This window comes from Lynx rufus, unplaced genomic scaffold (assembly GCF_022079265.1).
Source record: "Lynx rufus isolate CCGP_SWC_20201006 ecotype Redwood Valley unplaced genomic scaffold, mLynRuf1.p SCAF_14, whole genome shotgun sequence".
Taxonomy (NCBI): domain Eukaryota; kingdom Metazoa; phylum Chordata; class Mammalia; order Carnivora; family Felidae; genus Lynx; species Lynx rufus.
Window position 1 is genome coordinate 19841189 of NW_025814828.1, and position 23361 is coordinate 19864549.

Genomic DNA, 23361 nt, shown 5'->3' on the forward strand with positions numbered 1-23361 from the left:
AAGAAAATGAGTGAGAAGGATATGCTGATTACAGAGAAGCAACAAATATAATCGTCTTTACTGAATAAATTCTCATGTTAATAACACTTTTTTTTTAAAGAGAAGCTTTCTTTTAAAAAAAAAAAAGGTTATTTACTTATTTTGAGAGAGAAAGAGAGAGAGTGAGCACAAGTAGGGGAGGAACAGAGAAAGAGGGTGAGAAAGAGAATCCCAAGCAGACTCTGCACTGTCAACATAGAGCCTGATGTGGGGCTTGAACCTACAAACTGCAAGATCATGACCTGAGCTGAAATCAAGAGTCAGACACTTATCTGACTGAGCCACCCTGCTGCCCCAATAACACTTTTTGAACAAAGGGATATAGTGTCCATCTGGGTATTTTAATGTTCTTTTTTTCTTTTGTAATTTCCCCTTCACCACAAATTGTTCAGAACAGTTTATTATTACCACAGGAAGGAGATTTCACGTAGAGTGATTTCAACAAACCCAACCTTTTTATTCTTCTATTACATTCTGACAGAACAGGCAAAAATCAATCCCCTTGATAATTAAAGTGGCAATTTTTTCCTGTGAGATTAAATTTGTCTTTCATATTAAGTCCATTTCCTGATATGCTATGATTTTAGAGTCTGTATGTGAAAACTGCCCATCTGGAGCAGGAATGACCAGTTTGAACAGGACAAGGGAGTCTGTATCCATGTTTTGAGAGACACCCCAATCCTGGAGTAAATGAAGTATTAACATTCTCTTAATAACAATGACAACAACAACAACAACAACAACAACAACAACAAGGCTTTGTACATGAACATCATATATCCTAAAGAAAACAAGGGACTAGCTAGAAGGTACCCCACCTTTAAGAAGTCTACAATAAAGACAGGAAAAGAGACACAGGGGTATCAGAAGGTATCAGAACCAGCTGCCACCTAGAAAAGGATTTGCTTTATTTAATTTGGTCCAAGTCAGAACAAGTTAACTTAAATACTATTAAATGCCCTTAAACAGCAAGTGATGAACCACTGAATTCTACTCCTGAAATCAATATTGCACTGTATGTTAACTAGCTGGAATTTAAATAAAAATTTGAAGAAAAATAAATAAAATATACTTACAGATTAGTAGGAAAATTAACAAAAAACAATAAATACTGAATTCAGAGGAGGACATAAAGAACATGAAAAAGTTGAATACTGCTTCATTAAAATCAATTCTTGGTATTTTATGCCCATAAAAAGAAAGAACAGCTATAGATACATATCCAGAGTGATGACCTATTTCTTTTGTTCACATAATCTTTTCACCATTAAGGAAAATTAAATTCGTTCTTAAATAAAGGGACTAGAAATTGTTGGGCTGAAAAAGGAGCCAGGAATTAGAAATATATTTATTGAATAAGGCTTCATTCTGTATAAAAATAAAGCTACTGTAATCACAAAACAGTCTTTTTATATAGAAGTCATGCAAACAAACATGTTGATAACTATTCTATCATCTAGAGAGGTATTTTGCTGCACTGAGCATCATGCACAGGTGAAAAAGTAAAAAACAAAAGGCAATCTTAAGTTGAAAGGTTAAGAGACAAAGTACTTTTATAACCAAAAAAAAAAAAGCATGAAATAAGAGTAGTCGTGTGGGGCGCCTGGGTGGCTCAGTCGGTTGAACGTCCAACCTCGGCTCAGGTCATGATCTCACAGTGTGAGTTCGAGCCCCGCATCGGGCTCTGTGCTGACAGCTCAGAGCCTGGAGCCTGCTTCGGATTCTGTGTCTCCCTCTCTCCCTCTGCCTCTCCCCTGTTCACGTTCTGTCTCTTCCTCTCTCTCTCTCTCTCTGTCAAAAATAAACATTAAAAAAAAAAGCTTAAAAAAAAGAGTAGTCATGTCTACATGATACAAAAATATTTGCACAAATTTGCTGACCTTATCTTAACCAGATGGTTTAAAAATCTTCTAGAACAAGAGAATAAAGTCTAAGCTTTTTACAACATGTTATGTAAAAGTCTTTAGATATTCATAACTCAATAATATGGTTATGATACTTAAGTATACTGGCTTAATTTATATTGGTGATAGAGTCTATGCTTACTATTTTCTTCTAAATTGGTGAAAAGAATTCAGCACTGGCACAGACAGTGGAATTACAAATTTTAAAACACGTTCTAGATGAAACTTCAGTTTGTAAATCTCAAGCAAAGTAAACCTAGACCATGTCACACACAACTAACACACTTTTTACTAATCCATTATCATTTCGAAATCCAGATCACGTATGACAAACACTTTAAGTATCAAAGCCCACAAAAGTGTTCTGTAGAGTGTAAACTTCCATTTCAGATGTTAAAAACTGCAAAAGTGCTTCCACGAACATAATAACAAGGGCCTGATCTAAAACCTGAGCAGTGACGGAAGCCAATCTGCATATGTAGCTCTTCGGTGGCTGGGGCAAACAGTTCAGTACTCAAATATGTAATCCCACACATTTTTGGTTACCTACCCTCTGATTATAGCATTGAAGATGCTGTGTAACCATTCCTGTTAAAATGGCACTCATTTGTAGAATCTCGAGGGGGAGAAAAACTTTCTAATTCTGATATAAATGTTGACACTCTATCCTTTTCCTTCTACTCGAGTTCCAGCCCCAAATCTCCCTCTGGTAGACAATGATGTTTTCATAGCTGCGACCAAGAAGATAGTTACCAGCCCACTCTCTAGCCAAGGTGCTACACCCTGCCCGGTAGGAGGGAAATCCTCTCTGCAGCTATGGCAACAGCTGCCACCAGGAAGCTAGGGCTCTCTGTCCCCCTCAGAGATGGCACTGGTGAACGCTGTCAGTGAGGCATCCTAAGTTAGAGTCCTCTATTGTGCCTTTTTCCGAAAACACGCAGACAATATAGAGATTTCACTACTGACTCTAAACAATAAAGCGTCACTCCACTTTCAGAACAGCTGTACCTGACACCAACTTGTGTATGGCTCGCAATAATGTCGGATATGTGAGATGCTTTCTTCAAGCTGGGTCCTTGGCTCATCCACATATTTAGATGGACTCTCGGGAACGGAGTAGAGTGAAAGCTGCATATATTAAAAAACAAAACAAATAGAAACAAAAAGGTATATACAGCCATGAGAGAATGTAATCAGTTGGCAAATCGGTAACCATCATATTCCTTTTTTTCTTTTTAAAAAAAATTTTTCTTAAGTTTATTTATTTATTTTGAGAGAGAGAGAGAGAGAGAGAGAGAGAATGAGCACAAGCGGAGTAGAAGCAGAGGAGAGACAGAGAATCTCAAGCAGACTCTTCACTGTCAGCACAGAACCCAACGTGGGGCTTGAACCCACAAACCTTGAGATCATGACCTGAGCTGAAATCAGGAGTCAGACACTTAACCAAATGAGCCACCCAGGTGCCCTGGTAAACATCATGTTTCTAATAATTCACAGACTGCAGTGGCTCTAAGGGTTACATGCGCCCTGAAACTTCCTTCAGAGGATCTTCGCACTTATGAGTAAGGACAAGGCCAAGAAGACAGGACTATGAGGTATCCCTACCTTCCTCCCATTCTAGCGGTGGCAGACAAAGCAACCCCCTTCATCCATTTTACATACTGGCATTTGGGATTTCACCTTAGGTTCAGTTTGGAAAAACAATTCTATTACTCTAACGTGGGGGGGGGGGCGCTTAAAAATTGAGTTCAAGTGATCAGTCTGGTGCTAATCTAAGCAGGACAGTAAGTTTCTTCCCCACCCAGAAAAGAAACTGTACACAGTCACTAATGGTTGCCTTCTTCACCCTCAAAAAATGCCAATGTTGCCAATGTCCCAAGGTCTGAGAAGAAGAGTGTAAAGGGCAAAAGATAAACTAATTAGCTTTAGGTAAATACCATTCAAGTAACCTGGCCCATGATTAGAGGTATATCTTTATGTGACTACACACTAAGTCAACAGAAACCAAATACCCAAAATAATCAGTGGGAAGTAAAGACAAAAAAGAATATAAACAATGGAGAGAAGATTTGTTTTATTTATCCAATATTTATTAAGCATTTATTTATGAGCCACTAATCTGGCCAAGAAGAAGAATGAACCCAGGTCTTTAATTTGTTAGAAAGGGAAAAATGCAAATGTTTTCTTGGCTTGCAAAGCAGTCTAGGATGAGGCAGATCACTTAGAGCCGAGTTGTGCTTACAATCTACTGGGACATAGCAGATTCCCCACAAAAAAAAAAAAAAAATAGGCAATATTCTTTAATTATGCCCTTAGCTAAGTACCATGAATTAAAGTTTATTTTTTGAAAAAGCTATACTTTAGTAGCTTCCCATGAAGAAAAGCTGTAAGGAAATATATTTCCTCCTTTTACATGTCCTCTGAACTGTCATATCTCCTGACAGACCATTTGCATACTTCCTATGGTAACTAAAGCAGATGTTCAAAATATATCACAACACGAATGGCATGTTACCTCATTAACCTTCACGGAAGTTTTGTGAGGTGAATCCTTTTTAGGTGATGCATAGACTTTGAAGGTGAGCAGACTCAGGCTGGCTGGCCCCACAGACCTCTGAATTACCTGAAACACAGAAGCAGTCTTAAGCCTTCTATCAATGCAACAAACTGAATGTGCATAACATGAGCATTTTTGTAAACTCAGCAACTTCTGCCCCTGGAAGGCTTATTGAGCTTTATGAGAAATAGACGTATTCCTGAAGTTTGATGGAAGTCAGAAACTAAAAATGTGCACTCATGGACTTCAAATTTTAGCTCACCTTTACCTTAATTTCCAAGACAGTATAGTTCCTAAGTTTTTCTACTTAGCCTGTCAAGTAAAATAAAAGACACACACACACACACACACACACACACACACACACACACACGTGCACTTTAAAAAATAACAGAGAGGGGCGCCTGGGTAGCTTAGCCAATTAAGTGTCCGACTTCAGCTCAGGTCATGGCTCACGGTTTGTGGGTTCAAGCCCCACATCGGGCTCTGTGCTGACAGCTTGGGGCCTGGAGCCTGCTTTGGATTCTGTGTCCCCCTCTCCCTCTGCCCCTCCCCCCCCTCAAAAAAAAAAAGAAACATAAAACATAAAAAAAATAACAGAGAAATGCTGTGGAATGAATTTAAAATTATAAAATAGTCTCTCTCTCTATTTCTCTCACATACACGTACCCTCCACCAACAACAATGAAAGAGGTTTCTAGATTTCTTTATTTGAGAGACAGACAGAGAGAGAGAGACAGAGAGAGAGAGAAAGAGAGTGAGCTGGGGGAGAGGGGCAGAGGGAGAGAGACAGAATCCCAAGCAGGTTCCATGCTCTGCATACAGCCAGACGTGGGGCTCCATCCCATGACCCTAGGGTCATGGCCTGAACTGAAATCAAGAGTTGGACACTCAACTGAGACACCCAGGCGTCCGAACAATGGAAGAGGTTTCCAATGATCTTACCTAGTGATTCATTGAGCACAGCAAAGATTATTTCTGTAATTCTAATAAGTAAACTTTGACAAGCTTTCCCTTTCCATTCCCATTCAGATTCTCCCCTGATCTCAGTTCCCCAACTCAGTATCTTTTTGCACCTTGCTCTCCCTCACTGGGTCACTCACACCCGGGGCTTCAACATGAAGCCAGTGACTCCCAGATTTGCAGTCCCAGCCCAGAGCTCCTTCCTGAGCTCCCAACCAGTTTATCCGATTATTCCTGGACATTTCTACTTTTTCACAAGCAAGTCCAAAATGGACTCGTCAGGATCTTGTCTGTGTCTCCAACTCCACACTTGGCCTGACGGGTGTCTGCTGTGGAATGAAGTCAGAAGAAGGCTTTTTTCCCCCAGTAATAAACCCCTACATTTACACAGCACTTGACTATCTAGCATCTTTATCCCAGACTTGCCCCCTTCTTCTCCTACTTCCTCTCAGGCATGGTGTCACCACCAAACCCGACCACCCGATTGGAAACTATGAGGTCATCTTCACTACCACCAGCCCATCCAATTGGTGATTAAGTCCTGTTCATTCTGACTATTAAACGATCTCAATTCACTCTCTCCACTTTATCCCCTCCGGTACAATCTTCCCTTGGGACCTCATTTTTTTTCTTGGATGGTTTTAGCTGCATTCTAACTACTCACCTAGCCCTCTGACGACTCAAACCACTACAATACACAAGGATGATCTTTGTAAACTACAAACTGATCATCTTCTACTCTTATTTGAGATCCTTTGTTATTTATTATCTAGGACTTCTTTGGGGCCAAACCAGGCCCATTATGATCCGATCCTAACAACCTTCTGTCACTTCATCTCTCTGCCACTCTGCCTTCTCCCGCAGCATACAAACTCCCTAGATTTCTCCCATGCTGTTGCCCAGCTTCCTGGGTTTAAACACACTGGTTGCTCTACCTGGAATGTCTTATATTTGCTTTGTCTTTCTGCACAACTGCCTAACAGCAGGGAGATACATAGCTTTTTTTCTTTCTTTTCCCCTTATTTATCCATTTATTTATGTCTACCAAGTTCTCCCTACTAGATTAGAAGCCCTTTCACTGTGGTGCTGTGTCTTACTCTGTCTCCCTAGTGCCCATGACTGTGCCTAGGACATAAGAAATGCTCAGTAACTGTTTACTGCCTGCATGAAAAGATGGAAGAGAGGTGGGAAAAAAAAGAGTGATTGACTTGTTCTCACTACATAGGCATGATTTAGCCACATGGAAATCATATTACTGAGATTTGCAGTGCCTGCAATGTGAAAGACTAGGCTATTCCATAATATTCACAAAACATGTGATGCTAAAAAAATAACAAAAATGTCTGTTGAAATGTATGCCTGGAGTTATACACAAAAAGGGAAATTCTCATATTTCAAAAGCAAATAAAGAGCTAAGCGCTATTGAAAAGAGTGATTATGGGGCGACTGAGTGGCTCAGTTGGTCGAGCACCCTACTCTTGATTTCGGCTGAGGTCATGATCCCAGGGTGGTGGGATCAAGCCCTGTGTCCGTGCTGTGTGTGGGGCCTGCTTGAGATTCATTCTCTGTCTCTCTCTCTCCCCCTCTGCCCCCTCCCCTGCTCGCACTCTCACTCTCTCCAAAATGAAATTTTAAAAAAATAATAAAAAAAGAACGGTTATGACTTTAACTGGTTTAAAAATAGTTAACATACCCTGAAGTAGTTAAGTATTCACCTTGAAAGGGCTTGATTTCAAGGCAATATTGCCACAAATTTCTTTTGCTTCCAGGGTAAAAGTCAGTGTGGTTGCTCCTGGCACCCCAGGAGAGTGCCTATTAGGCTGCTGATATCTGGAGGTGCCAACTCAGTGCTCTCTGCCCCCTGGGTCTGACAATGCTACTTTGAACTGGGGACTTTCCACTGAGCCAGCCAGCCCCACCCCGGACTTTGATTCCCTTCCTATCGGCAAGAGCTGGTGCCTCACCCTTTCCCACTGCCCATCCAGCACTGGGGCCTCCAAGCATTTGGGGTTCATACTGTCCTCTACCTTCATCTTTGTTTGATGTAATGCCTCACGTTGACCTTTTTAATTCTAAATTCCAGCTTTCAGTCCTTAATCCTAACTACCTCTCACATATTTCATTTTTCACCCCATGGCCTTCTGTTGTTTTAATTCAGGTCTCTACCTTTACGTTCTTAGTGATTATTATCACTCCCTTTCATCTTTTCAATCTCATCGTGTTTACTTTTTAACATTTTATTGGACTCTTGATTACTCTGACTTTATTTTTCTCTCTCATCCACTTTTCTAGTTTTAATATTAAGCAAAGACTGGCTCTTTATTGCTCAAGTTGCTTTCTTCCCCTTCTCCCATCAGTCTTCCGCCCCCTCCATAACCACCTTCACTCCCACCCATCCCACAGCAAGAACTGTGGACACAAGGGTGGAGCAACCAAGCAAGGCCCCTCCAGCAGCTGCTCTTTCAGTTTCCCCGAGGGTCTCAACAAATCAAACAAAGAAAAAACAAACCTCACCCCAGGAGACTTGGGAGATCTACAGATTAACACTCCCTAGGGCCACAATTCTCTTAGCAGAGAGCACATAATTTACTTCAGGGTTTCTCAATCTCAGCATTATTAACACTGGGGGCTAGATCATTCTTTGATGTGAGGGCTGTCCTGTGCACTATGGGCTTCTCAACATTCCTGGCCTTTACCTACCGGATGCCAATAGCACCCCTCCCAGTCATGACTCAAAAATGTCTCCAGACACTGCGAGAGACACCTGGGGGGCATCCCACCTCGCACCCCCCCCCACCACATTGAGAAGCACTGATGTGCTGGAACAAATATTATTTTCTGACATCTCTCACCATCCAGACTTCAAGAAAATCCGTGTGTTAAAAATCCAGGGCCTTGGGGGCACCTGGGTGGCTCAGTCAGTTAAGCGTCTGACTTGGGCTCAGGTCATGATCTCACGGTTTGTGGGTTCAAGCCTCCGTCGGGCTCTGTGCTCTCAGCTCAGAGCCTGGAGCCTGCTTCGGATTTCTGTGTCTCCCTCTCTCTGCCCCTCCCCCACTCACACTCTCTCAAAAATAAACATTAAAAAAACATTTTTTTTAAGCCAAGGCCTCAGATATAATACACAGTGATAGGTATCAGAATAGTCTTGCCTGGGAGGCGAAGCATGGGGAGGGGATGGACTTACTGAGAAGGGGTACAAAGGAACATTCTGGGATGACAGAAATGATCCATACCTTGACTGGGGTTTGGGTCACAAAAGGTATATATACATTTGTTAAAACTCAAATTACTGTAAGATCCGTACAACTTAACATCTGTGCATCTCACTATATGTAAACTGTATCTCAAAAACCCACGTGCACCCAAACCGCACCACGTTTGTGCCAAAATGAGGGGGAACTGTGGGCCAAGAGCGATTCCTAAGGAAATCTGACCATGTTAAGGAACCAGGTGCTAGTGACCTTTGTGACACAAACCCACCTAGGGAGCCTTGATAACAGGTGCACAGGCAGACGAGCCTGATGCTCCTGTTAGTGAGAGACTACCCCATCTTGCCTTGTCCAGACCAGATGTTATCACAAATGGGGATTCTGGAGGGGGGGCTGCCAGGTGGCTATCATAACTTGTTAGAGCTCATATTGAGTATTCAGGCCAACCCATTTGATGTAAGAATTTGAGAAGGGAAAGGCTGTTTCAGTGGGCAGAGATCACTCCAGGAAAGCATAAGAGCGAAAGAGGAGTCAAAGAAGAATCTTCTGTTCCCCAAGGGAGAAAAAGAACACTAATCTGGAAGTTAGGTGTCTTGAAGAAAGGTGTAATTAACTTCCAAGGTCTGGGTCATAATCACTAAAGCTCTGACTTTATCACCTTTTCTCCCACAGACACTACTGTTGGGTTGCCTCGTGTGAGACAGGAACACAAACGTATTCTCTCTCCATGACGGGTCTGGACCCATTATGGTACAACCAGACTGAAAATACCTCCTGAGAAGTGAGATCTTCCGTGGATCTTTTCTGACGAGGAGCTGGAACCTCTAGGCTGTGCCTACACCTGGCCTAAGCACCACTGTCCCAAGTGAGAGTCCTCGAGAATTTTGTTTGCAAGGTTCACTCTCTACTCAGGGCAGATAGCTTAGCTCAGAAAATGGGTACATATGCCCCTTCCAAGAGATCAGACATGCTCTAATTCAGATTAGATGACTTTGGCTTGATAGACTGAAGTCAAGCCCACTCTGTTAAGAGCTGCTTCTTCAATGAGTACTAAGCTAGAGCTACAGACTCACTAGATGCAATAGCTTCACTGCTTTAGATCCAACCTATCCTGTTAGATGGGGGTCTCAAAGTAAGGACTGCAATGTGTTGGCTTGTCTGAGGTTCTGAATACAGCTGTAAGAGACCTTCAGTCTTAGAGAAAACTAAAATTTGACTCAGATAAAGGTGAGCTAGTGACCCCTAGCTTTGCAAACCTCAGGGGGGTTTGGAGTTCCCTGGCTCGTGCGGCTAAACCTTCTTTCTTTCTGATTCTATTCCCCAGCAAGATATCTTTTTTAATTTTATTTATTTATTTATTTATTTATTTATTTATTTATTTATTTATAAAGTTTATTTATTTATTTTGAGAGAGGGAGAGCACATGAGGTAGGGAAAGGGAGAGGGGGTAGGGAGAGAATCCCAAGCAGGCTCCGCACTGTCAGCACAAAGCCCCGATGGAGGACTCAAACCCACAAACTGCCGACTGTCAAGAGTCGGACACTGAGCCACCCAGGTGCCCCTCCCCAGCAAGAGACCTTAAACTCTCCCTCATTAAGGTATATTCTCCAACTTAGACATTTGCGTTGTCTTTCAACATTTGGTTTTCCATAGCCCAGAGAGGGTTACTCATCAATGTAAACTGACCACTAGGATTGGCAGTTGGTTGGATGGGGCCCTAACAAAGAAGTGTTGTAAATGGGGTAGGGCCACCATTGCCTTACAGCCTTTCTGCTTCTTACTCTTTCCACTGAAGGTCATCAAAAACAGAGAGCAAAACAAACCTGGTTGTGGAAGCAGGGGTACATGAGCTCTAACGATTAGAGGAGCTCAACGACGATCTTATTTCAAAAACAAGTATTTATTGCATACCTACTCCATGTAGGCACAGTGCTAAATATGCCACAACACTTAAGCAGTCACGGTCCTTGCCTTACGGAGTTTCCGGGAAGGTAATGAGTTTACTCAAAAAGACTAGGGTCACAATTTTAAAAATAAATTACAAAACAAAACAAAAAAAACCCTCAGGCCTAAGATTGAGTTTATCCTTCAGCTACAGCAGCAAAGGAGATTCTTGGACACAGTCAACCAAAATATGAAACTGGTGAGGTCATAAACACTCAGCTCATAATGGATACCCAGAAAGCTAAACTGTCCTTGTTTTGCAAATAAAAGTGGACTACCCTGGACTCTGTAGCTCCAGGACCACTTTCTGATTGTGTCCCAGTAAAACTACCTTAAATTATTTTTTAACATTTTTAAATTTATTACTTTTGAGAAACAGAGAGAGACAGAGTGTGAGTGGGGAAGGGCAGAGAGAGAGGGAGACACAGAACCTGAAGTAGGCTCCAGGCTCTGAGCTGTCAGCACAGAGCCTGACGCAGGACTTGAACCCACAAACTGTGAGATCATGACCTGAGCCGAAGTCAGACACTTAACCGACCGAGCCACCCAGACGCCCCTAAAACTGCTTTAAAGACAAATAAAAACCTCAAGCTAAATAAGCCACTTTGAGAATTACTCAAGCGTGCTCATGAATGGTAGGGCTCACACCCTGACAACTTACTTTCTTTTTTTTTTTTTTTAAATTTTTTTTTTTCAACGTTTATTTATTTTTGGGACAGAGAGAGACAGAGCATGAACGGGGGAAGGGCAGAGAGAGAGGGAGACACAGAATCGGAAACAGGCTCCAGGCTCCGAGCCATCAGCCCAGAGCCTGACGCGGGGCGCTAACTCACGGACCGCGAGATCGTGACCTGGCTGAAGTCGGACGCTTAACCGACTGCGCCACCCAGGCGCCCCTTTCTTTTTAAACTTTATGGAGAATCCAGTATATAGTCTCTCCCATTTTTGAGAAGTGTGATCCTTTATTCTTCCCAAGTTACAGATCTATTATTTTATTAGGCTCTTCATTTAAAATATATACCAGTTTCCTTTTTTGATAAAATGTAAGCCTCGCTTTGCAGGCCTGTGTACACAAGAGACTTCAGAATCACTTGGGGAGTCTTTTTTAGGAGTATAGATTCCAACACATTCCCTCCCTGCCCTGCCCCCCACCCAGTGTCTGATTCAGTAAACCTCTGGGGGGCTGAAGAATCTATTCCCACAATCAGCCAAGTTTAGGAAATCAGTATTTCACAAGCAGATGCTTGGGGAACAGTTATTAAACTTAAGTTTGTATAAACACTCAAACATACTTACCTTTAAAAACATTTGAAAGAATTAAATGAAAACTGTCCTAAACATAAAAAGAAACAGTGACTGGCCACCTACTGGAGAAGTTATGGAATTTATTTACATTGAAGAAAATGTTTCCCATCTTAAACACCACACAACCAATACCCTCCACCCCTAATTCTCATTCTACCACCCATCCTTCTCTTTCTTCATTGACAAATTTACTTTAAAAACAGTCTATGGTTAGGAGGCAAAATAGTGGATACCACTGGGGTGCCTGGCTGGCCCAGTCAGAAGGGCATGCGACTCGATCTCAGGGTCATGAGTTCGAGCCCCAGTTGGATATAGAGATTACTTAAATAAGTAACTATTTTCAAAAAAAGAACAGTGGATACCCATAGCAAGATGGGGAGTGACCAGAAGGGCCATGAGGGCTTCTAGAGTACTAGGTATGCTAGTATGGTCAATTTGTAGAAATTCACTTGTGATCTGTGCACTTTTCTGTATGTAAGATTTCAATACAAAGTTAGAAAAATAGACTCTTACTTGCTTCCTCTACTCCATTCTCTCCTCCCTTTACTACTCAAGGTACCTGAAATTGTCCTTCCCAAGCCCACCAGTGGCCTCCCAGTTACAAAACTCCAATGGACATCTGGCATCCTGGATGCACCCCGAAACTGGTGACCACTCCATCATCTTCATACTCTGTTCCTTCAGTTGCCAGGATTCTAATGTAGCTCCATTGTACATGCTTTGTAGGACACCCCTTCCCTCTCCTTTTGGACCTTCTCTTCCTCTGCCCATTTCAAGGTTGGTCAGTCAGAGTAAAACCTTAACCCTCTCTCCTTCTCGCTCTAGAACAATTTCATTTAAATCTAAGTATTTAACTTCCACCCTACAGCTACTGAGGCCCAAATCTGTATTCCCAATCCCAGCCCCTCACTAAGCCTCAGGCGTGTGTGGGACTCCCCAAGAACATCTTCAGCAAGTGTTTCATTGCTACCTCATAATGAACTTCCTTTCTCCAAAATCCTGTTTTTTTCCGAGTTTCCCCACCTCATTTAATGGTCCTACAAGCCACACGAAGGATAACATCAAAGCAACTCTTTAATGAAACAATGAAAACAGACTTCAAAGACAGTAAGATGTGGTTGCTGCCTCCACAATCTAAAACAGTGGACAAATAATTATACCACTTGTGATGAGCATACTAACCGACAAAGGACAGGAGGAACACAGAGAAAAGAATAATGTACCACAACTGGAAATTCTGGAAAACCACTGCAGAGAGAAGGCAGCCTAAATAATCAGAAAATTTACACATTTCTTTCCTTCAGCAGCCACCCAACAGACTTAAGACTTACTGTGATTAGGACCAGCCTCTGTAAAAAGTAGTAACAAAAGAAATCAAAAGTTTGGAACCTGCGGATGATTTGACACACCACTATCTTTCCAGCTATACACATGAGTAGATATGATCTCTAAACAGAGCAAATACAGAACCATAAACCATGGCTGCTGCTTTAATAATATAAAAAATGTTCTATATCAAGAAGTTCCCCTTTAATATCAAAGTCAGATGTGGTTTTGATAACGTACTCAAAATAATTTGGCATCAAAAACTGCATAAATAGGGGTGACTGGAGTTCAGTCAGGTAAGCATCTGACTCTTGGTTTCGGCTCAGGTCATGATCTCACGGTTTGGGAGTTGGAGCCCCATGTCGGGCTCTGCGCTGGTGGCACAGAGCCTGCTTGGGATTCTCTCTCCTTCCCTCTCTGCCCCTCCCCTGCTCATGCTCTTTCTCTCTCTCAAAAATAAGTAAACTTTTAAAAACTGCATAAATAAACCCAGTGTTTTAATTATTACATTTTAGCTATTATATAACTCAGGGGTCATATAATGTGCAGCTGCTTTCAAAGTTATTACACAAGACCATTTTTATACCAGTCACTGTGGAAAATAAGTGCACGTGGGGACATTTTTACAGTAAATGTCATTTAAAATTAGATATTCTCCTATTTATAGGAAATGAGGCATAATTATGTATTTTTCCTCCAAATGTTACACCAGCTCTTTGATCTTCGATCAACCTTTTCTGCAAGAATTTCCATCTGAAAACATTTTTCATTAAAAACAAAATGCTTTTAATCTGATTCTTTTCAGTTGTTTCAGAGATAAAAATCTGAAGTGGATTTTTTAAAAAAGGCCTATGAAAACTAACAATACTTTTGAGGAAATTCTTGTTTCAAAAAAAAAAGGACATAAAATGAAAATAAATTATGTGAAAGAATTTAGGGTAAAACAAAATGATGAAAACAATCAACAATTTTGCCCAAATCAGGCTACATTGCTGCCCTTAGTAATGTGTTGTAAACTGAATTACAAATAAAGAGAAATTAAATGAGTCTTTATTCGTGAAATAAAAAAAAAATGCCTTCTTGCCGTAATGAGCATTCTATAGTACCTGCTTTTATATAGCAATCCTTTCTCATCTGAAAGGTCACACACAAACTGATAATAGAGGCTTTCTTTCTCTGAGAAGGGGGTTAGAAGAATACAGACAATGGGATCCTGAAATTTATCTTTACTGTTTTGACTTGAAAAGGAACAGTTGGGGCACCTGGATGGCTCAGTCGAGTGTCCGACTCTCGATTTCAGCTCAGGTCATGATCTCACGGGTTTGTGGTATCGATCCCTGTTTGCGCTCTGTACTGACAGCACGGAGCCTGCTTGGGATTCTCACTATTCCTCTCTTTCTGCCCCTCCTCTGCTCATGCTCTCTCTCTCTCAAAAATAAATAAATAAACTTTAGAAAACTGCATAAATAAACCTGATGTTTTAATTATTACACTTTTAGCTATTATAAGTTAGCGGTCATATAACCTATCCATTAAAATGTGCAACTGCTTCCAAAGTTATTACACAAGACCATTTTTATACCTGTCACCGTGGAAAATAAATGCATGTGGGGACATTTCCCATGCTGTCTCTCAAAATAAATAAACATCTTATTTAAAAAAAATTTTTAAGTTTATTTTGAGAAACAGAGCGCGCACACACAGGGTAGGCACAGAGAGAGAGAGAGATACAGAGAGGGAGAGAGACAGAGAGAGACAGAGACAGAGAGAGACTTCCAAGCAGGCTCCTCACTGACACAGTGCAGAGCCAGATGTGGTGCTCGAACTCACGAACAGTGAGATCATGACCTGAGCCAAAATCAAGCGTCAGATGCTTAAACAACTGAGGCACCCAGGCACTCCTAAATAAACATTTAAAAAAATAAATAAAAGGAACAGTTATTCAGTATTAACTTATACACTATTTTTAAAAAATAGGTATTTTCTCACCCCCTATCCCTTAGGATGGCCACTATCAAAAAACAAGAAAGCAGCAAATGTTGGCAAGGATATAGAGTCAATGGATCCCTTGTGCACTCTGGGCGTGACTGTAAAATGGTACAACCACTCAGGAAAACAGTGTGGAGGTTCCTCACAAAAATTAAAAATAGAGTTACCATATGATCCAGCAATTCCATGTCTGGATATTTAACCCAAAAAAGTGAAAGCAGGGTCTCGAGGGTATATTTGCACACTCGGCGTTCACAGCAGCATTATTCACAATAGCCAAAAAGTAGAAGCAACCCAACTGTCAAGGACATTATGCTAGATAAAATAAACCTGTCACCAAAGACAAATGTTGTATGATTCATTTATACGAGGTATCTAAAGTAGTCAAATTCACAGAAACAAAAAATGATGGTTACCAGGGGCTCGGGGAAGAGGAAATGGGGAATGGTTTAATGGATATATACTTTCAGTTTCCTAAGATAAAAAAGTTCCGGAGATTATTATGTATCCATGTGAATATATTTAGCACTGCTGAACTGTACAGTTAAAAATGGTTAGGATGGTAGGGTTTTTGTTATGTGTGGAGTTTCTTTTTTACCACAATACCAAAAAATGACAATAAAAAAACTGGTTAAGATGATAATAAATAAATAAATAAATAAATAAATAAATAAATAAATAAATCAGGAGCGCCTGGGTGGCTCAGTTTGGTTAAGGGTCCAACTTCGGCTCAGGTCATGACCTCACAGTTTGTAAGTTTGAGCCCTGCGTCAGGCTCTGTGCTGACAGTTCAGAGCCTGGAGCCTGCTTCAGATTCTGTGCCTCCCTCTCTCACTACCCCTCCCCCACTCTCTCTCTCTCTCTCTCTCTCTCTCTCTCTCTCTCAAAAATAAATACACATTAATTTTTTTTTAATTACAGAAAATCAACGCAGCCAGAAAGAAAATAAACAGTATGCCTCCTCAAAAAATGTTTTCTCTTCAAAGGAGTAACTCTGACAGGTCAAATAGTGAGTGAGAATTTAGTGCAACTATTTATATAAGAAATTAATAAAGGGAATTTACTTTTGATATATGATCATACGGCTTACACTTCTAAATGCTTTCAGATCAAATTTTGAGCCTGAAGGAAAAGCAGCCTCTGTATATGTGAAATAAAAGCGAGAGAAGGAGATTAGAAAATGGCACTGTTTAAAGGGGAAGAGGGATTTGTCAGTTTTTTGAAAATGTGAAACTGAGGGAATGTGTAAGTATGCCCAGAAACAGATCTGAAAAGATGTGAACAGTGGTTAGCTGTACAAGTGGTGGGATTAAGGGTGATTCTTCAGTATTTTCTATATTTCCTATAGTTTTCACAACATACATTGATTTATTTGGTATTATGCAAAGAACAAAAGTGGCTGTTCCTCAGTATATTCTAAAGAATTTGCCACAAAGGATGAAGGTAACTCCAAATGAAGAGGGACAAAAATATTTTGATCCATGAAGACATTTTTTTAATAAATCTATCGATCAGTGATGCCACGTTTTGGAAGAAATATATTGACAGGATAAATGAATCTGTCCTTCCAAAACAGCCACGTGGATGGGCATTTATTTGCATGTATAAATTTGGGAGCGTTTACACTTTCCCAACAACAGAAACCGCAATCATTTCAGTCTGTTTCATAGTAAACGGGTTAGGAAGCTAGTATTTTAAGAGTTCAGACTTGAACCTACAAAGAGAAAAACGGTTTTCCAACCATGACAAACACAGAACTATTTTATGAGAAACTCATTTCTGTAATTCTGTAGTAGAGTAACTGGTATCTCCCAGTTCTTCCTCATCCACTATAAACAAACTGTGATCTGAGGAGATAAGGCTGTCGTCTTCAAGATTAACATTATCTTGGCCTAACATAAAACCAACTTCTATTTTATCTCTGGAGGATAGAATTCACCACAAAATTAGGTCAGCAAAGCAACTATGTTTCATTGGCAACTGTTTCATATTCTACTCTTTAAAAATAGTTATCGGTTTTTGTTAAATTCATGCAAAAATAATAAACTTGTCTGATAAATAGGAAGGAAACCTCAAGGCCAATGAGTGAGATCACTGTTCCTTCAGGCAGGTTTTGAGTCATCTGGTTGGGCTGTACTGGTTTCACAGACTTAGAACACACATGACATGTAATCTACCACGTTTCAAATTTATCTTGAACTTCCTCATTCAGACAGAAATTTACCACTGCTTACCTAAACCCCCATAGATATTTTCTCCCTCTCTCTCTCTCTCTCTCTCTCTCTCTCGGAAGGCACCCCAAGATGAATCTTTTCAATCCCAAGTTAAAGGGATACAGGTAAGAAAAAAATCAGAGGGAACAATTTATTTCAAGAATTGTCTTTCAAACGCTTCTATGTTTTAAAGTAACTAAAAAAAAATCTACACTTTCTAAGAGGAAGGGCTATTCTGTCAAAGCAAAGTCTATCTAAACCCAGGTTTCATTTCCTCAGAAACCACTGTGCGCACGGGGGACACCGGAACCCACTGACGACAACTGCCTTCAACCTCATCTCATTTATTCACGGCATTTTCGTCCTTAAGGGAAAAACTGCAAAACTGTTTTATGGGGGAAAAAAAAAGCTGCTGTGTTAGGCTCTATTCAGCTGATGATAATCCGGATTCATAATGAAAATCTCTGCAAAAACACGGAACAAAAACAAGAAAAGTCAATATTTGGACTATACACAGCAACTTCTAACAGTGCTCCCCAACGAGGCAAGTCCACAAACAGACTCAGGGTCAATATTTGCCAAGTGAGGTAAGCCATCAACAGAGGATTCAGGAAGCTTGTTGGAGTCCTCGTATCATTTGGTGCTTACTTACTTGCCAGTTTAACCTGTGTCATAATACGACACATGAATCAGCACCTCTAAGGGGAGAGAAGATTCATCTCAGCAAGCACAAAGAAAAACATTCTGTTATTTCACAAGGACTGACGTCTGTGGGATGGGAGAGAAAAGAAAAAGAAACCTTTACTATTTTCATTTATCCTATTTAAAAAGACCGCTAAATGAATGAACAGACATATCTGAAAAAAGAAACCGATGGATATCCCTTCCCAACCAGAGCTATTAATACACACTTGTGAATCTATCTCTGGCTCCTCATTGTCACCCAACCAAACAAAGACATCCTTAAGTCGGAGCCAGTGTGGGCTTTGAATAAAACACACGGAGTTGCTTCAAAGAGTCAGAAAGAAGTAGGAAGACAAAGGGTGACTATTTAAAGTGCCTGTAAAACAATATTCAAAATACAACTGTATTATAATGCTATTATCATAAAAACTCAGCTTAATATTCAAAGTTAGAGTCTCTTAGCATGTCAAAAACTCTCCAACCCTTGCTCTAAATTCTTGCTTCTACAACTATTTTAGTATACAACGAACACAAGTTTTAAAACCCGCTACGTTAAGAAGTTGGCACTGTTTTCTAATAGAACTGGCATGAAGCCACGCACAAATTAGGAAAAACTCAAAGTAAAAAAACAAGTAACTTCCAAATTCTAAGACTGAACTTCAGACTGAAATGTCTTTCCCCCGAAAATATCTACATAAACCTTCATGTTGCATGCACGAACCATAAAATTCCACTTAAGCATTATTGGGGAAAATCAACTCTTTAATTCTTTCATTTCAAAAATCTTTTGGCACTTTCCTGTCATATTATAAATAAGTCAAGTGCCAAGTTTTGGAAACAGATACGTTTCTTTGCTATAGAGATGTCTTACGCATCTAATTACTTGCAGTAATTTTAAACGTACCATATAAACAAATATCAAAGTTCATTTCTTAGCTTCTAAAAAGTTCCAGTGTAGCCTAGAAAAGACATAGGTCTTGAGCAGGTATACATAGAGATCCTCGAATCATAAATGTCTACAAATATGCATAGGCCTCACGGGGTAATAAATTCATTTACCATAAATGTCTAGTCCATTATCTACTGTTCTCTCTCTGCTCCCCATTCTTTTAAGGTACAATTCATCTACTTCTTCCTTCTCCTCTTCCAGTGTTAGCTGCACACAGGGGGGCATTAGCATTTTAGAAGGAAGAGTGTTATAGTGTCCTGAGCAGAATTCAGTTCTAAATGAGAAGTGAATTTATCCAAGTTTCATCTACTTGTGACAGTCCTAAGTTCAGGATGCTAATCTGAAACTCTAGATCACTTCAGTAGACAGATGTGATACAGGAGGGGCTGAAAACAGCTTACGTTCATACAGTGCTTCATTTACCATTCTTGTCACATGTGATCTTATCTGAACCCCCAACAATCATGTGCAAAATGGAGGGGCATATTACTGTCCCTACAGTACCATGATAAGGGGACTCAGAAACTAAGAAACCTCATTCAAGTTGATTAGCCAGAAACCAGAAACAACGATAAATTAGAACCTGGGCCCGTGCTTTCTGACTGAATCAAGGGCTGGGTAGTTTTTCTTCTTTGTTATCTACCATGCGACATCTTTGAAGGGTAACAAACGGGAAAGAATCCAATTAATCTTGCACATAAATATGTATTTACATGAGTAAATATGTATGCATTATATATATATATATGTACACAGTAAATATATATGTGTGTATGTATAAATATATGTATTCACTATAATTTCTCAAAAAGACCTTTGGAGATGCTTAAATTGTAGGAGGGAATCTTTATTATCTTTCAAAATATGTGCCATTTAAAATAATATTCAACTAAAATAAAGTTGCAGCATTTCTTTTATAATCTACAGGTGATTTTCCTTTTCCATTTGGTAGTAGTATTCTCCCCTCAGTTTTTTTTTAATTTATTTATTTTTGAGAGAGTGGGGAGAGGGGCAGTGAGAGAAAGAGGGAAAGAATCCCAAGCAGACTCCGCACTGTGAGTGCAAAGCCCACTGTGTGGGCTGGGGGCTCGATCTCACAAAACATGAGATCCTGACCTGAGTGGAAATCAAGTCAGACGCTTAACCGAATGAACCACCCAGGTGCCCACTCCCCTCATTTTGTACTACTGATATACTATTCATGATAAGAAAACTAATTTCAGGGGCGCCTGGGTGGCGCAGTCGGTTAAGCGTCCGACTTCAGCCAGGTCACGATCTCGCGGTCCGGGAGTTCGAGCCCCGCGTCGGGCTCTGGGCTGATGGCTCAGAGCCTGGAGCCTGTTTCCGATTCTGTGTCTCCCTCTCTCTCTGCCCCTCCCCCGTTCATGCTCTGTCTCTCTCTGTCTCAAAAATAAATAAAAAAACGTTAAAAAAAATTTAAAAAAAAAAAGAAAACTAATTTCAGAAAATAAGATGGGCAATAGAGGCATTACATCAAGACCAAACAGCCACAAAGAGTATGTGAGGTAATAATAATGCCCTACAACTAAGGACACAGTCACCTCAGGCTGTTCTAAGCAGGGAGCTCTGAGGGCAGGTCACATTTTTGCCCTTCGGGAAGAAACTGCCACAGTTTTCAGGAGGCCAAATTCTCTCCCTCAAGGCGTCTGATGATTCCATCTCCAACCCTCGTCTCTCAACCAATGTCCATACCCTTGGATTCCATGTCAACTGGTCACTGCATAATAATGTCCACAGACACTTCAACGAGTCCAATCTCTTCAAAATCAAATGATCACCTCTCTCCCCCAAATCCACATCAGCCTTCTTCTACGTTCCCATCTCCCTGAATAGTTCTAACAGCCACTCAATTTTCCAAGCTAAAAGCCTGGGCAGCACCCTCAGATTCTCCTTTTCCCTCCTGTGCCACATCTAATCAACAACCAAAATTTGAAATTAAAAAATACTTTTGGAAAGCCCCAAGACTGTGCACCACCATAACACTACTGCAGCAGCCTCCTACAAGAAGCCAACTAAAAGTAACAGCTCACATTTATCAAGCCCTTACTTTATGCCAAGCACTGTGCTTGGGTCTGAGTTAACTTAATCCACACAAAAGTGTGAGGCTGGTGCTAGTCTTAGCCTTGTTTTTTACAGATGAGGAGACAGCTACAGAGAACTTGAGTATCTTTCTTGCCCATAGTTAACACGGGGAAACCTGTCTTAACACAATGCGGAACTTTTACTTCTGTGTCCTTGGTTTTCTGCTCTGCTGGGAAGGCCCTTCCAGTTGCGTCCCTCTGCCCAGCTCCAGAGGTCAGAACAAGCATGTACTCCTCTACAAAGTGTCCTGATGCCCCCTGCTGGTGCTCATTCCTCTAAGTTAGTAGCTGTCAAGGTTGGCTACTCACCCTACAAAGTAGGTGACGACATCCCAGTCCTAGAGATCCTGATGGCATTGGTCTGGCTGCAGCCCAGACAGCAGGACTTGCCCTCTAGATGATTCTAGTGTGTAGCCAAAGTTGTGATCCACTGCTCTATATCTCCCCCAACCCTTTTACATCAGAGCACTTACTACACGACATCAGAATGGGCAGTTTCTGAGCCACTAACCTTAGTTTCACTCACCTGTGGGGTTGGGGTGGGGATGGAGCTTTTTCAATCAGAGGTTCCAGGACCTCACTTAAAAAGTAAATCAGACCCTTGGCGCGCCTGGGTGGCTCAGTCAGTTAAGTGTCCGACTTCGGCTCAGGTCATGATCTCCCAGTTCTTGGGTTCAAGCGCTGCATCAGGGTCTGTGCTGACAGCTCAGAGCCTGGAGCCTGCTTCTGATTCTGTGTCTCCCCTTTTCTCTGCCCCTCTCCCGCTCGCATGCTCTCTCTCAAAAATAAATAAACATTAAAATTTTTTTTTTAAAAAAGGTAAATCAGACCCATGGACGCAGGGCCCTGTAAAATGTCTCTCAAATAATTCTTGTGTGCAGCCAAATCTGCAAATTGTCTCCTAGGTAAGAACTGGGAGTTTTCATTTGTACCCACCAGGGTGTAGCACGGTGCTCACCATAGCTGGACTATGATATACATTTGGGTAATGAATGAAATCTAGTAACACAAATCTGGGGATGGGGTGTATATATTCAATTCCAGCAGCAGCACCCAGAAAAACTGCTTCCTCGAATAGAACTGGGCAGCTTTTCAAACGTGTTTTTTAATCCACCAGTGCCCCCTACTGACCTGAAGATGGATAACTAAATCAAAACAATGGTTACAGTTCAAATATTTTAATTGTATGTGCGCATAACTAGTCTCTCACAAACACGCGCGCACACACACACACACACACACACAGAGTACTTTTTCCACCAACACCTATACTATCAATCCCTATTCCCTTCAGTCCTGGCTGACCCAAGCTGATAACTCTCAAACCCAGATCAATCCTGCCAGTTGCTAGTCTCCACTTCCAGGAAGCAATCATGATAGAGCTCACGAAAGCAGCTCTCAGCAGAGCAATCAAAGCCTCTTACTGATCTTTTTTGTTCCTTGGTCACTGCCTCTTCCAAATCCCACCATATTCATAAAACCACTCACCTTTGGAAAACACAAGAAACCATTCATCTATCAATCTGCCTCACTTTATGCTATTCAAAGTATGATGGGAGAGCAGCAGCATCTATACCATCCAGAAGTGTGTTAAAAAAGGGAGACTCTGAGGCCCCACACCAGATCTACCAAATCAGAGTTGCACGTACAAATTTTGAGAGGCACTGGTTCTCACCTTCCTCAACTACTAAACCTGACATCGCCATTTTATGACAACTATTTTTCTAAGTGACTGCTTTGCTATCTTGAAACAAAATTCATCACCCACTACATGCATAAGTCAAAAAAAAGAGAGGCCAGTATCCTGATTTGATGGTAACATAATGGAGAACAAAAGGAAAAGATTTATAATAGGAATTATATTTCAGTATATATATGCTCAACACAACTAAATTAAACATGTGCAGCACAATCCGAGTTCCCAAAATGTATCCCAATTGGGTGGTACTGTCCAGCTGAGAACCACTGGTCCACCATCACTCCCACCCTTTTCCTTCTACCTCATAGGAGGAAGGCAACATCTTTCCTCCTTTTTGAAGCTGAGGGATTCTGTCTTAGAAAAGCCTCCTCCCTGGGGTGCCTGGGTGGCTCAGTTAAGCGGTTAAGCGTCCAACTTCGGCTCAGGTCATGATCTTGCAGTTCGTGAATTCAAGCCCCCGTGTCAGGCTCTGTGC

General features: G+C 41.0%; 1 protein-coding gene across 2 annotated transcripts in view; it reads right to left on the reverse strand.

Moving 5' to 3' along the window:
* APOO (apolipoprotein O) overlaps window positions 1-23361 on the reverse strand; it is a 57098-nt gene that overhangs the window by 30180 nt on the left and 3557 nt on the right. For both annotated transcript variants that reach the window (XM_047076011.1, XM_047076012.1), the window contains exons 2-3: window positions 4459-4566; window positions 2952-3071 (exon numbers count right to left, since the gene is read on the reverse strand). In XM_047076011.1, coding sequence (XP_046931967.1) covers window positions 2952-3071; window positions 4459-4566 — 228 coding nt within the window. The remainder of the gene's footprint in view (window positions 1-2951; window positions 3072-4458; window positions 4567-23361) is intronic.